The sequence below is a fragment of the Diaphorina citri genome, unplaced genomic scaffold (assembly GCF_000475195.1).
Source record: "Diaphorina citri unplaced genomic scaffold, Diaci psyllid genome assembly version 1.1 scaffold247, whole genome shotgun sequence".
In the NCBI taxonomy this organism is placed as follows: Eukaryota; Metazoa; Arthropoda; class Insecta; order Hemiptera; family Psyllidae; genus Diaphorina; species Diaphorina citri.
Window position 1 is genome coordinate 182277 of NW_007377684.1, and position 16823 is coordinate 199099.

At 36.5% G+C, this 16823-nt stretch overlaps 3 protein-coding genes and 1 long non-coding RNA gene across 4 annotated transcripts; 1 reads left to right on the forward strand and 3 right to left on the reverse strand.

Moving 5' to 3' along the window:
• The first annotated feature begins 36 nt into the window (after window positions 1-36).
• Window positions 37-2048, forward strand: LOC103506581 (zinc finger matrin-type protein 2-like). The gene is made up of 2 exons (XM_026821600.1): window positions 37-257; window positions 1760-2048. Exons 1-2 carry the CDS (start codon window positions 252-254, stop codon window positions 2045-2047), a joined length of 294 nt encoding a protein of 97 aa, XP_026677401.1. The 5' UTR covers window positions 37-251; the 3' UTR covers window position 2048.
• A 303-nt stretch (window positions 2049-2351) lies between these two features.
• LOC113466310 (cathepsin L-like) lies at window positions 2352-2697 on the reverse strand (the record flags this gene model as incomplete). The annotated part of the gene is made up of 1 exon (XM_026821598.1): window positions 2352-2697. A coding segment is annotated over one exon (222 nt), but the record flags the coding sequence as incomplete, so codon positions are not given.
• Window positions 2698-4555: 1858 nt separating this feature from the next.
• Window positions 4556-7450, reverse strand: LOC103506584 (cathepsin L-like). The gene is made up of 3 exons (XM_026821614.1): window positions 7371-7450; window positions 6479-6644; window positions 4556-5564 (listed from the first exon to the last, which is right to left on the reverse strand). Exons 1-3 carry the CDS (start codon window positions 7443-7445, stop codon window positions 5356-5358), a joined length of 450 nt encoding a protein of 149 aa, XP_026677415.1. The 5' UTR covers window positions 7446-7450; the 3' UTR covers window positions 4556-5355.
• Window positions 7451-14502: 7052 nt separating this feature from the next.
• On the reverse strand, window positions 14503-15020 carry LOC113466316. The gene is made up of 2 exons (XR_003390754.1): window positions 14882-15020; window positions 14503-14591 (listed from the first exon to the last, which is right to left on the reverse strand). It is a non-coding gene; the product is annotated as an uncharacterized LOC113466316 (long non-coding RNA).
• Between the last annotated feature and the right edge of the window lie 1803 nt (window positions 15021-16823).

The following is a 16823-nucleotide window of genomic DNA, read 5'->3' on the forward strand; positions in this document are numbered from 1 at the left end:
GGATTTAATCAACCAAATATTTTTTTATATATTATTATTATTTTTAAATGAAAAATATGTTGAAATTCAAGATACCATAACTGAAGCAAGATAATTTGAGTTGTGCAGAATACTACATTGACAGTGCCTGATAGGTTCAAGAGACATAAGCTAGTATGGAAAACTAACTGAAATCAGGTGTAACAGAATCAAGTACCTACTCATATCATTTGATATTTCAAATACCTCAAGAAAGAAACACACAAACAGATATGCAGGTGTGTACTGTACTTTCATTTACTAGGTAGTTACTACATGAATATTTTTCTTCTTCTATGTTTCTGCTATCAATCTGAACAAGTCAAACTATTAGAAGTAGGAAAAACACATTGTAGGTATGACATAGGCGTACTTAGACTTACAAAGTTTTTCTTGGTTTTCCTTGCTATCTGAAATATTATACATACTACTCTCTACTCTGACTTTTCATACAGAGTGTTTATAAAGTCCGGGGACCCCTGAATATTTTTAGAACAGCTAAAGATGAGAAGCTGAAATTTAGGGTAGTGTTTTATTTTTTAAAATACCATTTTTCAAAGTAGTTTCAAAATTTAGGTCGGAGCCAGGGTCGGCCCCAGGGGGCCCAACTTTGAAATCTTAAATTAGAACCCCCTACTTGTGATACATCATATCAAAGGTCTTAAAGAACGTAGTACTTTGGTACAAGATTGAGCTCGATCCGACAACCAGGGCCAGAGTTATGACCTATTCAATTTTTCATATTTCCATGTTCTTCTGCCAATAGGGGAAGCACCAAAAATTTGAAATTCATATCGTTTGGTGATTTGTGCTTCAAATAGGTCCACTAATGGGTCATTTTGAAATTCAGACCCAAAAATGAAATTTGGACTTTCACCCCTGATGGCTTCCGGGGGTGAAAATGGATGTTTCGAAATTTTAATTTTGGACCGAATTTCAATATGAATCATTAGTTGGATCTGTTTGAAGCACAAATCACCAATCGATATGAATTTTCCATTTTTGGTGCTTGTCCTATTGGCGGGAGAACATGGAAAAGTGCAAACTTGAATAAGCCATAACTCCGGCCCTGGTTGTCGGATTGAGCTCAATCTTGTACCAAAATACCAAGTTTTTTAAGACCTTTAACATCATGTATCACAAGTAGGGGGTTCTTATTTAAGATTTTAAAGTTGGGCCTCCTCGGACCGATCCTGGCTCCGGACGAAATTTGGCGACTACTTAAAAAAATACTATTTGAAAAGATAAAACACTACCCTAAATTTCATCTTCTCATCTTTAGCCGTTCAAAAAATATTCAGGGGTCCCCGGACTTTATAAACACTCTGTATAAACCCATGTATGACAAAGTGAAAACAACAATATTGGTAACCAATGTGTTTTCTTCTCTTTACCTTTCAGAAAGTAGAAGATCACAGGAAGAAGTGGGACAAAGATGAGTACGAACGGTTGGCTAGCCGTTCAAAAAATATTCAGGGGTCCCTGGACTTTATAAACACTCTGTATAAACCCATGTATGACAAAGTGAAAACAACAATATTGGTAACCAATGTGTTTTCTTCTCTTTACCTTGTATTTGAAAAGATAAAACACTACCCTAAATTTCAGCTTCTCATCTTTAGCCGTTCAAAAAATATTCAGGGGTCTCCGGACTTTATAAACACTCTGTATAAACCCATGTATGACAAAGTGAAAACAACAATAATGGTAACCAATGTGTTTTCTTCTCTTTACCTTTCAGAAAGTAGAAGATCACAGGAAGAAGTGGGACAAAGATGAGTACGAACGGTTGGCGAGCGAGAGATTACAGAGTGAACTGGAAAAAGAGCTGAAGAGTGAAGAAAAGCTACCCCCAGTCAAGAGAGAACTTCTCAAGCAAAGAGATTATCGAGTTGATTTGGAATCGAAACTTGGCAAAAGTGTCGTCATTACAAAGAATACACCCACGTCTCAGAGTGGAGGTAATTATATTTTTTACCCACTGGGTTGTGATAGAATAGAATATACCTTGTTTATCCTGCCAGAATGAGACTGACATGTCCATTTCCTTCCGCAGTCTAAATAAGGTCTTATATATTTCATAGGTAAAGTTTACAGATAAGTATATAAAACCTTGCTTAACTTTAAAAAAAGTAATACAGCATACATCCTTCAAAAGATTTGATAGAAGGAACTGTAAGTGAGGCCTTACTTACTGCCATGGCCAGTTATACCGTCGATCGACTATGTTTGGACACACCTCAAGAAAAAACACATGTTTGTTTTCTTGAGCTTTTTTCGATAAGGCGCTTTAACATGTTAATAAATGTCGTTCGCGCCATTTCTTGTGCCTTTACTGGATTTTAAGCACTTGCTTTTCTTTCATAGCGATTTTACTCTATCTTAATAATGTTGGGACTGTTTTATTCTGAGTAATATCACGACAGGAGCTCTAAACCACAGGGTAGTTGACAAGCTCTACACCAGAGGGAAGCTAGCAGACGATGCTACACCGCAGTTATTCTCACGGTTTCTCGCCATCTTGATGTAACCTTCATCTCCCCAGGTGGTGTTCCAGGAGTTTTTGACCAGCCAGTAGTCATTGCCATTTTCATCCGTACCATAGCCTACCACTAGAACAGCGTGGTCTAACTGGGTAGAGTTACATTCAGGCTCGTAGTACACACCTGGAAAAAAACATGGGTATTAACCACCATGTTTCCATAAGGGGCTTACCTTTCCATCTGTACAAAGTTCGTCACTGTATCTCCTCCTATTTAACTCACCAGTTTGTGTTTTAAATGTCACACAGTATTTTTTTGTGGAATTAAAATTATGTATTTCAGTATTTTCAGTTACGAAAACACAGTGCTTCTGTGTGAAAGCGGCTTAAAAAAAGCTTCATTAAGATAAACAAGATGATGTTCTCCTTTTACTTGGTAAAGAGCAGACAGACAATCGGAGATAGATATCAACTAAAGCATAAAAACATATTTTAAATTCAAGAATCACGAAATCTTAGAATAAGAAAATCTAATACTTGACATAAATTGTCAAAAAACTTAAACACAAAAAAAAAAGAACAAAATTATTACGGGGGAAAACGGAAAAGAAAAAATGAAAGAAAATAATGGGAAGTAAAAATGAGCCTTACAAGAAAATGGCGAAGTTGGCACTGAAATTAAAAACAGGCCCCAGGTGTAAGATCGAAAATGTGGGGGAAAAGGTCCTATTTCGTGGACATTTGTAAATGATTCACTGCTGTAGCCTGACAAGGGAGAGCTCTGAAAAATGTTGAAATTTTCAAGACAATTAAAATAATAAATAATAGAAAGTAAAAATAGTAAAATGAAGACCACAAATTTCTTTATTTTGACAGGATTTTTTTAGTTATTTACAATTTAGAAACTTAGTTGATATTAAATTTGAAGAAAGTAGGTCTTATCTTAACCTTCGTTCATTAATAAAAAAGGGTTTTTAATCTCCTATTGTAGCCATTCAATTTATCATAGTAAATAGTTTAAAATACTTAAAAAGTAACATAAAGTAAGTGGGCATTTTCTAGATCTGAGCTAAGGATAAAGGCAGTAAAATGTAGTATTTCTTAGATAACATTCAAACATTGGGCATTTTCTAGATCTGAGCTAAGGATAAAGGCAGTAAAATGTAGTATTTCTTAGATAACATTCAAACATTGATAGAGGGAACTGTAACTACTGAGGTTTTATTGTCCCGAAATCAAAGATAGGAGGACAGGATAGGAGATTATATGTTCAGGAAAAGTCAGGCCCGGGCGGGAATCAAACCTGTGAAGGGTTTTTAATCTCCTATTGTAGCCATTCAATTTATCATAGTAAATAGTTTAAAATACTTAAAATAGTAACATAAAGTAAGTGTCCGTTATGTCCGTTTTTGTATGTCCGGTTGCTCTTGTCCTGAGAGAGAATTATTATAACTGTGGCCTTTGTAAGACCTGGCAGGACAGTAAATGAAAACCCTGATTAATTAGAAAGAAAAGAAAATATATTTAACAAACTGCTCTAAATATAGAGTTGCCAAACGATACAGCAATGAAAAACGTGGTTTTATTACTATATTTTCGAAGTTACTTGGCCAACATCTGCACACAATGTGCATCAGCACGTAAAACACCTACTCACCGTCTTCGTACCAAAAATCGGCATTTTTTTATTTAAGCGCCAAAAATAAGGAAACGTTATTTATTTCGTAATTTGTACATATTTTTTATTTCTGTGTTTTTGAGCATTTTAGAATTTACCTTTAAATAGGTCAATAAAGGAGTCTCTTTCCTTTGAAAAAATCATCCTCAGGTAGTGTATGAAAGATTTATTTATTTATTTCGTAATTTGTACATATTTTTTATTTCTGTGTTTTTGAGCATTTTAGAATTTACCTTTAAATAGGTCAATAAAGGAGCAAGAAAACTATTGCAACAGTTGTACAGATAAGAGTTAATAATCCGTGTTGTACAAAGTATTTTTTTGTGGAATTAAAATTATGTATTTCAGTTACGAAAACACAGTGCTTCTGTGTGAAAGCGGCTTAAAAAAAGCTTCATTAAGATAAACAAGATGATGTTCTCCTTTTACTTGGTAAAGAGCAGACAGACAATCGGAGATAGATATCAACTAAAGCATAAAAACATATTTTAAATTCAAGAATCACGAAATCTTAGAATAAGAAAATCTAATACTTGACATAAATTGTCAAAAAACTTAAACACAAAAAAAAAAGAACAAAATTATTACGGGGGAAAACGGAAAAGAAAAAATGAAAGAAAATAATGGGAAGTAAAAATGAGCCTTACAAGAAAATGGCGAAGTTGGCACTGAAATTGGACACGAAATAAAATAAAGGCACAGCTGATGTAAAGTATTCGATTAACACAACTCAAATATTACTCTGTGCTGCGGTAGATGATTTATGCACACGTTTTCACAAATAAACTTTGGACTTTGAACCTTAGCTCGCAGCACTCACGTAAATATTAATGAAATAGTAAGTTTAGTAAAGGTGTGTCCACACATAGTCGACTGGCCGTCGATTGACGTTGACTGAACCGTCCATACTGCTTCGACAACATAGATTTACGTCGTCGATCGACTATGTTTGGACACACCTCAAGAAAAAACACATGTTTGTTTTCTTGAGCTTTTTTCGATAAGGCGCTTTAACATGTTAATAAATGTCGTTCGCGCCATTTCTTGTGCCTTTACTGGATTTTAAGCACTTGCTTTTCTTTCATAGCGATTTTACTCTATCTTAATAATGTTGGGACTGTTTTATTCTGAGTAATATCACGACAGGAGCTCTAAACCACAGGGTAGTTGACAAGCTCTACACCAGAGGGAAGCTAGCAGACGATGCTACACCGCAGTTATTCTCACGGTTTCTCGCCATCTTGATGTAACCTTCATCTCCCCAGGTGGTGTTCCAGGAGTTTTTGACCAGCCAGTAGTCATTGCCATTTTCATCCGTACCATAGCCTACCACTAGAACAGCGTGGTCTAACTGGGTAGAGTTACATTCAGGCTCGTAGTACACACCTGGAAAAAAACATGGGTATTAACCACCATGTTTCCATAAGGGGCTTACCTTTCCATCTGTACAAAGTTCGTCACTGTATCTCCTCCTATTTAACTCGCCAGTTTGTGTTTTAAATGTCACATTTTTTCTAATCCTTTTTCTCCCTGCTTTATTTTTCTCTCTCCTTTTAATGTCGGCTATTAAGCTGACAAAAACCGGTTGGGTGGAAGAGCTCACTAAGTGAGAATCCTGCCATTAAAGCCTTAATAATAATATTAATAATAATAATGTTCAAATGTCACATTTTTTTCTAATCCTTTTTCTCCCTGCTTTATTTTTCTCTCTCCTTTTAATGTCGGCTATTAATCTGACAAAAACCGGTTGGGTGGAAGAGCTCACTACGTGAGAATCCTGCCATTAAAGCCTTAATAATAATATTAATAATAATAATGTTCGTTTCCAGAACGGCTGGCTTTCTCCTATCCTGCCTTCCTTCTCTCTTCAATTTCAGGATGATAAGACTAGCAGTTACAGTTTCCCTCTGTCAAAACTAAAAAAAAAGAGAGAGAGAGAGAAACAGAGAATCTAATTGCAAAACTTAGAATGAGTTTCCATAGACCTGAGCTGTTTCCTCAGTCGACACAAATTTGAGCTATTTTGCAAAAGATTTAGACAAGGATTCAGCTCAAGGTTTATTGAGCTTGTGAAAGAATTGTTAGATGAAATAAGAAATAAAATAAATAAGTTGGTTTTTAAACAGAATCTAATTGCAAAACTTAGAATGAGTTGCCATAGACCTGAGCTGTTTCCTCAGTCGACACAAATTTGAGCTATTTTGCAAAAGTTTTAGACAAGGATTCAGCTCAAGGTTTATTGAGCTTGTGAAAGAATTGTTAGATGAAATAAGAAATAAAATAAATAAGTTGGTTTTTACCTTCAGAATAGAACTGGAAGCTCTGATGACTAGCGTCGATAGCAATAGATACGGGTCCAATGGTGGCCACAGCAGCTTTCAGCTTGTACTCATCACCCTCTGGAATATCTACATAACCACGGTCTACAGCTCCGGACTTGGCACGCTTGTAGCGGCAATTGTCATCCTGGAAACCCAACAGATATTAGTATTGGTATAAGTAGGGCCATCGGTTTTAATAAACGCCCGATGTCACTGTGACCTGGTTAGATCTCTTGTGACATATGGTCAACAGATAGCATAAGCGACGAAATAAAAACGACGGTAAGAAACTCATCTTAGAAAAAAAAAGAAAGAGAATATTAGTATTGGTATAAGTAGGGCCATCGGTTTTAATAAACGCCCTATGTCACTGTGACCTGGTTAGATCTCTTGTGGCATATGGTCAACAGGTAGCATAAGCGACGAAATAAAAACGACGGTAAGAAACTCATCTTAGAAAAAAAGAAAGAGATAAATGGTAGAGATCGCGCACCATGCAAAGAAAGAGATAAATGGTAGAGATCGCACCATGCAATAATTTTGCCTTTTGTTTGTAATTTCTAGAAGCAAAAATTGTTAGGAAATTGTGCTACTGTGCTCGGTAGATTACCCACATGCAAGTTACGCGTTTTTGCATGTTACCAAATTCTACCCACATGCAAGTTACGCGTTTTTGCATGTTACCAAATTCTACCCACATGCAAGTTACGCGTTTTTGCATGTTACCAAATTCTACCCACATGCAAGTTACGCGTTTTTGCAAGCTACCAAATTCCAATCGGTACTCGAGATATGAATTTTTAAAAATCACCCTGTATATCTAGAATTTAAGCCGTTCCTAAAATAAACTAAACTTTAATATATATCTTACCATGGCTTCATAGGGGTAAGATGATTCGGTATCAATACCGTGATTGTCTTTGATATATTGGAATGCCTGATCCATCGCTCCTGGACAAAATTAGCGCACACCTTAAACTTTTCAGGTTTACTTGACCCCTGGTGACCGAGGGTTAATATTGGTATGTGACCCCAAATCAAATATTTTTGCAGAGTTGGGAGTGCGAAGTTCACTCCACGCTTTCAGGATTAGGGCTCAGGGGATTTCACCCTAGATAGGGGATTTTGGCAGTGGGAAAATCAAGGAGGGGAAAATACAATAGCTAGGGGGGAAATAATCTAGGTCAGCCGGCAACACTGTCATCTTTTGTTTTCAGAAAACAAAGAAAGAAAAGAAAGAAAGAAAAAGAACTCAAAAAAATAGTAAAATACTCTCATCTTCATGATAAAGCTTTTGTTAAGTTCAAAAGTTCATCAAATAATCGTCAAATCAGTCTAATCTAATCAAAGATCTATGGGAAAAGGATAATCCTTCATCCTTGAAGCTATAGATAATCTAGGTCAGCCGGCAACACTGTCATCTTTTGTGTTCGACTTTTTTTTTCAGAAAACAGAAAACAAAACAAAGATACAAAGAACCTGAACTCAAAGAATACCTACTCAAATCTTCATGATAAAGCTTTTGTTCAAAAGTTCATCAAATAATCGTCAAATCAGTCTAATCTAATCAAAGATCTATGGGAAAAGGATAATCCTTCATCCTTGAAGCTATTCGTATCAATTTCGGAAAGAAGGGACCAGAAGAATTAAATTACGCGTTAACATTACCTGTTGCAGCTCTTTGTAAGTACCTATACCTACCTACTATTCAAATCCATGTTATTGTAATCCATAAAAGAAGGGACCAGAAAACTTAAATTACGCGTTAACATTACCTGTTGCAGCTCTTTGTAAGTACCTATACCTACCTACTATTCAAATCCATGTTATTGTAATCCATAGCTATCTTTTGGGCAAAGGATTTTTCCCTTATTTTATAGTGTCACTGACTCAGAGAACTCTTACAACAAAAGTTTCCTGGAGTTGGAAAAAGGAGGACAAGAGGGGAGAAAGCCAGCCCTTCTTAGAACAAACCTGTTCCGGATATACTTCACCCTGAGGGGAAATCAAACCCGCAACCTAGTGTTAATAGGCAAGTACACTACCTTCCAAAACTAACTAGGATGGCTTTAAAATTCATTCTGTGTCAGGGGTGGGAGTAAAAATCGTGGAAAATCATCAATCATGAGATCTAAAAATGAAATTATTCATAAGACAATTTTTTACTGAATGCTAATGGAGAGTTAGGTTTGTCTGGCTGGGGGACGTTAAACAGGGACTAGACCAGCTTAGTCTGGCCGGGGGAATTTAAACAGGGAGTATACCAGTATGAATTCTCCTTGCTAATGATATAGCAAGGATTGAGTGTAAAGGACACCCATTTGTAAAATTTGTAGCCAAAACCAAATGTCAGCCCAAGCAAACCCTCTAGTTAAGGCTAATTAAGAGGCTGATGATAAATGCTGACCCTGTCTGTACACGAGAAAAGGCAAAGAAGAAGAAGAAAGAGATTTTAAAGTGCCCTATCTGTTTTATATCATGCTAGGTCATGTGTTAGGCTTCTGCTCGGACAAATTTTATTATGAACAGATAAGGTTAATTCTTGGATGGCTGCCTTTCTCCTATCCTCCCCTCAACTCATCAATATTGGCATGAGAAGATCTCTGTTGTTAAGCTGTGTCCATACATAACTGATTCCGTCAATAGACAAGAGGTGAATCTATGTTGTCAAGGCAGTGTATGGTTACAGTTGACATTGATTGACCATTGCCAATGGGGTCACCTAGGTGTGGACACTCCTTAACAGTTCCCTCTATCAAATATATTTATTATTATTAATTTATTTTTAATATGTTATTTTTAAAAATCAAACAAAATTTTATATTCTACCTAATTTCAATCTGTAGGTACATGAGATTTTCATAACTGCTTCTATTATCACAGAAAAAAAAGAAGCATGTCATTTAGATAGAGGTAAAAATTACACTAGGTGTGTAAAATCACATAATTGTTAAGTGGTTTCCAAATTAAGTATGCTAGTTAACAAAATACCTATTGTAGAACATGAACACTCCTGTATTCATCATTTCCAGGCAATAGCAAAACAGCTCTATTTTTCATTTGAAAACTGATGATGCAAGTGAAATTATTGTTCCATAATTCCATATCCTTTTCTCAGTAAATTGATGTCTTCTATGACTGGAATGAAAATTGATCATGACCACTGGTTATTCATACCTACATCATCAATAGCTGATCATGTATGTGGCATGTAGGTACAGTGCTATAAGCAAACCTACTAACCACATAATAATTATGTGTGCATGCCAGGAACGGCTGGATTTCTCCTATTATGTCTTCCTTCTCTATTCGATTTTTGGACGATAAGACCTTAGCAGCTATAGTTCCCTCTGTCAAACCTCTTTAAAAAAAGTTTTCATTTATTTTTAATGATAATAGTTTGAACGTTTGTACATTCGTTGTTTGTGCTTTTTCATTTGCCTTTGTCTTCCCATCTATTGACAAACTATTCAACTATGAGTGCGTAGAACGGCTGGATTTCTCCTATTATGTCTTCCTTTTCTATTCGATTTTTGGACGATAAGACCTTAGCAGCTATAGTTCCCTCTGTCAAACCTCTTTAAAAAAAGTTTTCATTTATTTTTAATGATAATAGTTGTTTGAACGTTTGTACATTCGTTGTTTGTGCTTTTTCATTTGCCTTTGTCTTCCCATCTATTGACAAACTATTCAACTATGAGTGCGTAAGTTTGTACATTCGTTGTTTGTGATTTTTCATTTGCCTTTGTCTTCCCATCTATTGACAAACTATTCAACTATGAGTGCGTAAATTTGAGAAAGCCTAGTCAAAGGTTGTTTTAAACTTGAAAAAGCCAAGTCAAAGGTCGTGGTCGTGGGCGCTGATAAAAGCCGTGTTTATCAACATGGGAGGCCTTGAATATTTATCTTACAGTTCATACACTTGCCCCGTGGGTCAATGGGCCATGGTGAAGAATCAATTCATATTCATACACATGATCTGTGGGTCACACACATGAATTGTGGGTCATTCACATGTTATGTGGGCCAGTGTGTAGTACTACGTAGTTAGTTGTACTACACGAGTCAGATGATAAGATTTATGACCTGATCTCGCTATCCCGCTCGTGTCAAGTCTCACCTGGTAATCAGGAGGGCGTGGGTTCAATCCCAGCCGAGGTATGGTATTTTATCCTCATTGTAATTAGAGAATTTGACCATAATAATCGTAGTAGCCTACGCTGGAGTCAAGGGGGACTTTCCAGTCCTATGCGAGCAGTATAAGCACTATTATTATTATTATTACTTCTATTGCTGATATTTTATTTTCTACTGGCTTACAGACTGGAGCTCTAGAAGCTCAACACTTCCGCAAGACTCTTCTATTGCTGATATTTTATTTTCTACTGGCTTACAGACTGGAGCTCTAGAAGCTCAACACTTCCGCAAGACTTTTTATGTCCATTAATTGGGTGAGAAGAGATGATTTGGTCACAGGTTTGATTCCCGCCCGGGCCTGACTTTTCCTGAACATATAATCTCCTATCCTGTCCTCCTATCTTTGATTTCGGGACAATAACCTAAAAAAGATACATCAGGGTTGTTGAGTGAGCAGAGGTGACAGTTTGGGGAACCGCTGTGCTGATGCACATTGTGTGCAGATGTTGGCCAAGTAACTTCGAAAATATAGTAATAAAAACCACGTTTTTCAATGCTGTATCGTTTGGCAACTCTATATTTAGAGCAGTTTGTTAAATACAGTTAAATACATTTTCTTTTCTTTCTAATTAATCAGGGTTTTCATTTACTCTAATTGTAACTCTATATTTAGAGCAGTTTGTTAAATACAGTTAAATACATTTTCTTTTCTTTCTAATTAATCAGGGTTTTCATTTACTCTAATTGTAATATGACCAATATGTGTTCTCCATAATATGTCAAAATATATGAGACATTGATTAGACTGCGGGGGTAAAGGGACTTTTCAGTGACCAATATGTGTTCTCCATAATATGTCAAAATATATGAGACATTGATTAGACTGCGGGGGTAAAGGGACTTTTCAGTTCTATCACTTCTATCCCAGCAGGATAGATAAACAAGGTATATTCTATTCTATTTATTTGTTTCTCTCTTTTCAGCTTCACCACGAGTTTGTGCATATGATGAACGGATTCAAGCGTAGTACGAGACTGTTGGGAACGGAGCGTGTGGAGGAAGGTGTCACCTATATTGCCCCTGATAATGTTAAGCTACCCGAGGAGGTGGACTGGAGGAACAAGGGAGCGGTCACTCCGATCAAGGACCAAGGACAGTGTGGGTCTTGCTGGGCATTCAGTACGGTACGTTCAATTTAAGTTTCCATTTGCCAGCCTAGTTAGCTTGGTTGGTAGAGCGTCTGCCTTGTAAGCGCTAGGCCGTGGGTTCGATTCCCGCCCGTGGCGGATTTTATCCTAAAGGGCTAATTTTCGTTCTCGGAACGGCTGGATTTCTCCTATTATGTCTTCCTTCTCTATTCGATTTTTGGACGATAAGACCTTAGCAGCTATAGTTCCCTCTGTCAAACCTCTTTAAAAAAAGTTTTCATTTATTTTTAATGATAATAGTTGTTTGAACGTTTGTACATTCGTTGTTTGTGATTTTTCATTTGCCTTTGTCTTCCCATCTATTAATAAAGGAGCAAGAAAACTATTGCAACAGTTGTACAGATAAGAGTTAATAATCCGTGTTGTACAAAGTATTGTTTTGTGGAATTAAAATTATGTATTTCAGTTACGAAAACACAGTGCTTCTGTGTGAAAGCGGCTTAAAAAAGCTTCATTAAGATAAACAAGATGATGTTCTCCTTTTACTTGGTAAAGAGCAGACAGACAATCGGAGATAGATATCAACTAAAGCATAAAAACATATTTTAAATTCAAGAATCACGAAATCTTAGAATAAGAAAATCTAATACTTGACATAAATTGTCAAAAAACTTAAACACAAAAAAAAAAGAACAAAATTATTACGGGGGAAAACGGAAAAGAAAAAATGAAAGAAAATAATGGGGCAAAAAAAAGAACAAAATTATTATGGGGGAAAACGGAAAAGAAAAAATGAAAGAAAATAATGGGAAGTAAAAATGAGCCTTACAAGAAAATGGCGAAGTTGGCACTGAAATTGGACACGAAATAAAATAAAGGCACAGCTGATGTAAAGTATTCGATTAACACAACTCAAATATTACTCTGTGCTGCGGTAGATGATTTATGCACACGTTTTCACAAATAAACTTTGGACTTTGAACCTTAGCTCGCAGCACTCACGTAAATATTAATGAAATAGTAAGTTTAGTAAAGGTGTCCACACATAGTCGACTGGCCGTCGATTGACGTTGACTGAACCGTCCATACTGCTTCGACAACATAGATTTACGTCGTCGATCGAGTCCACACATAGTCGACTGGCCGTCGATTGACGTTGACTGAACCGTCCATACTGCTTCGACAACATAGATTTACGTCGTCGATCGATGGCAGCGCGCAGCGCGACCGTATACACAAGTCCGCGTAGCGAACACGCGAAGCCCCCCTCCCGAGCACGAAGTGCGAGTCATACCATATATGTATTTACGGAATTAAAAAATTAATCAGTAAGAGCGGGAGTGAACTCGTTCCCTTCCACGAGCCGGAGTGAGCTCGGGTAGAGAAGGTCGATGGGAGTGAATTCGTCGTTACCTTCCGTCCGATTTCTTTACGGGAGTGAATCCGTTACCTTCCTCGTGAGTTTCATCCGATTTCTTCCGAATGTTTATTAGGCAATGTAATTTAAATGAGATTGTTCACACTACACACGACACGATTTTTTTCTGAACCAGTTCCGTCGTGAGCTCGTGAGATTCATCCGATTTCTTTCCGAATGTCCAGTAGGCAATGTAATTTAAATGAGATTGTTCACACTACACACGACACGATTTTTTTCTGAACAATAGACTCGTGAGGTACGAAGCTAGCCCCTCCCATATATCCCTCACCAGAGTCACCAGAAGGGCAATTTATGTTGCAACACTTGTAAAGTATAGTAATTTGGGGAAATCCCCTTGCCAGTTAACACTAATTATTATGTAATAATGTAAGTAGCATTCGATTTGAATTACCTATTCTCTATTGCGCATTAAAAAAACCTTAAAATAATAATTTAATAATGATGATTTTTATCGGGTAAATATGCTGGACTGTTGATTTGTTGAAATTCCCATAACCTTTGATTTCTGACGTATTTATCTTCTACTGACACAGAAATGAGAAAACTAGGTTGCCCTTTGATGATAGCTTATCACCGCTATCGGAAATCAATGGTAGAACACAATGACGTTATTGAGTAATTTACTTGATCGTTCTCTGTTTATATAAACATCATCATTTTACCTTAACTTTTACAAGTTTCGATAGCAAAATGGTCAGGGCGTTTGCCCCGTAAACAGGAGGGCGTTAGAACACAATGACATTATTGAGTAATTTACTTGATCGTTCTCCGTTTATATAAACATCATCATTTTACCTTAACTTTTACAAGTTTCGATAGCAAAATGGTCAGGGCGTTTGCCCCGTAAACAGGAGGGTGTGGGTTCGCATCTCAACTGAAATCTGATAATTTATACTCATGGGTTTAAAAGATCGATCGGAGGGTTTGACGCAAAAACGACTTATAACCAATAAATGTTAATTTTATAGGCTATAAGTAGTTTTTGCGTAAAAAACGACGCGACGTCAAAAACGACTTAAAGCCATAAAAATGTAGTAAGTAGGCTTTTTAGTTATTTGCTATTTTGCAAAGACAAGAACAAAGGAAGACACAAAAATCACAAATGTAAAAAAACTCGATTCAAACACCCTAAAACTGACCTTGAAAGTTTTCCATTCTTCTTTGACAAGATGGCTTTTTAGTTATTTGCTATTTTGCAAAGACAAGAACAAAAGAAGACACAAAAATCACAAATGTAAAAAAACTCGATTCAAACACCCTAAAACTGACCTTGAAAGTTTTCCATTCTTCTTTGACAAGATCCTCAAATGAAACAGCTGCCACTGCAGTGAGCAGAAGAGGAAGAAAATACAGCTTCATTGTTCCTCTGAAACAGAAAATTCAACAAATTATTTTTTGTAAAAAATAAAAAAAAAATTAGACGTTTCGAAAAAATCTTTGGGATGAGAGGACAAAATAGGGCTTTTAATATTTTAACGAAAGGGGATCAAGGAAATTTCACTAGAACGTTAAATTTGTCCATGATGGAAGGTAAAAAAAAAACTGCCTCAGGTAGTCAAATTTGGACGGCATCAAGCAGAAAAGAACCTGAGGCAATTACCTTTATGGATGGTTCTTTTCTGCTTAAATACTGTCCATTTATCATCACCTACTTACCTATTAGATGAAGTTCCTAAAATTAATAAACCTGTTTCAATGCGGAGAAAAAAACAACAAAGAGAATATAACACTACTAGTGTTAACACTCAGAAAATAAAACTGAACAAAAAAGAGATATTCGTTCCAGCTAGTTTAATGGTTCTTTTCTGCTTAAATACTGTCCACTTATCATCACCTACTTACCTATTAGATGAAGTTCCTAAAATTAATAAACCTGTTTCAATGCGGAGACAAAAACAACAAAGAGAATATAACACTACTAGTGTTAACACTCAGAAAATAAAACTGAACAAAAAAGAGATATTCGTTCCAGCTAGTTTTATACCTAGTTGAACCTTCTGTTTGAAACAAAGACCACAGACCAACTGAGGAACAAACTCTGACAATCATTCAAGTAGCTACCCATTACTGCATGTGATAATGATAAAGTTTACAGATAACACAAACCTCTCTGGTCCTCAGTGCCATTATCCGTTGTGCTATACAAGTTTTGATGTCATTTAAACAGTCATATTTATGAAAAACTATGGCCAGTTCTCACGTGTAGTTCGTGACATTATTTTAACATTTTTAATGGACGGCGGAAAAAAGAATAAAATTTGTCAAAGTAAGTACCATCAGCCATCAGTAAAATGACCTTCGACTACTGAGGACATATGTACATACGGACGAGCTAGATTCACCCCAATGAACCCCACTGCACACGCTACAAGTCTCCCAGCCTGGTCTTTCGACAGATCGTTGAGTGTACGCGATATTTACGAAAATTTTTGGTACCCAGTCAAGTTAGATTCACCCCAATGAACCCCATTGCACACGCTACAAGTCTCCCAGCCTGGTCTTTCGACAGATCGTTGAGTGTACGCGATATTTACGAAAATTTTTGGTACCCAGTCAAGTGAATTCTTCGTAGATTCGTATAAGCTTAACCCAATTTTAGGGGCTGTTTGCCCCTACACCTAAGCCTCGGAGTGGGCTTTTTTGTACGAATTCTGCGTAAATATCGCACACACACGTAACGCTCTGTCGTAAGACCATGTTGGAAGAAACAAGTTGGGATATCATTGTGGGTATATCTTCACACTTGTGCATACGGTAGCGCTACCGCTACCGCTACGTGCTCCTTTTCGGATTACGGATACGTCGCGTCGCGCATCATATAGGTAGTTTTTTTTCTGCGCGCGCGAGCAGTGCGAAAATACCTACCTACATAATAATATGATGTTTTGAAGTCAGAATGGATTTTGACAATCCCCCGGTTTCATTCAAAACTCATTACACTTGAAGAGATAGGTACCAAATATTGGTGAGAACTGAGTCATATGATTTCAAATATATGGCCTTGAAATCATGGCATGCACACAAACATAATTATTATGTGGTTAGTAGGTTTGCTTATAGCACTGTACCTACATGCCACACACATGATCAGCTATTGATGATGTAGGTATGAATAACCAGTGGTCATGATCAATTTTCATTCCAGTCATAGAAGACATCAATTTACTGAGAAAAGGATATGGAATTATGGAACAATAATTTCACTTGCATCATCAGTTTTCAAATGAAAAATAGAGCTGTTTTGCTATTGCCTGGAAATGATGAATACAGGAGTGTTCATGTTCTACAATAGGTATTTTGTTGGGCAGTTATCCACACCTCGTGAGGAATTCGTCAATGGGAGATTAGTTTATATGAAATTAATAATAATAATTAAAAATTATACAATAAAAATTTTAGTTGTTTTAAAATATAAGATGTGGCGGATCTAAGTTAGACATCTATGTACTCTAACTAAGATTGACGAAGATAATAGTGTCTTTTTTTTTTCTCGTAGCCACGTAAATCTATCTCCCATACTGTTTGAGTGTGATACGACACATTTCCTAGTGTGTATGTTAGACGCAAGTCCAGAAGGTTTAATTCATACGGATCAATA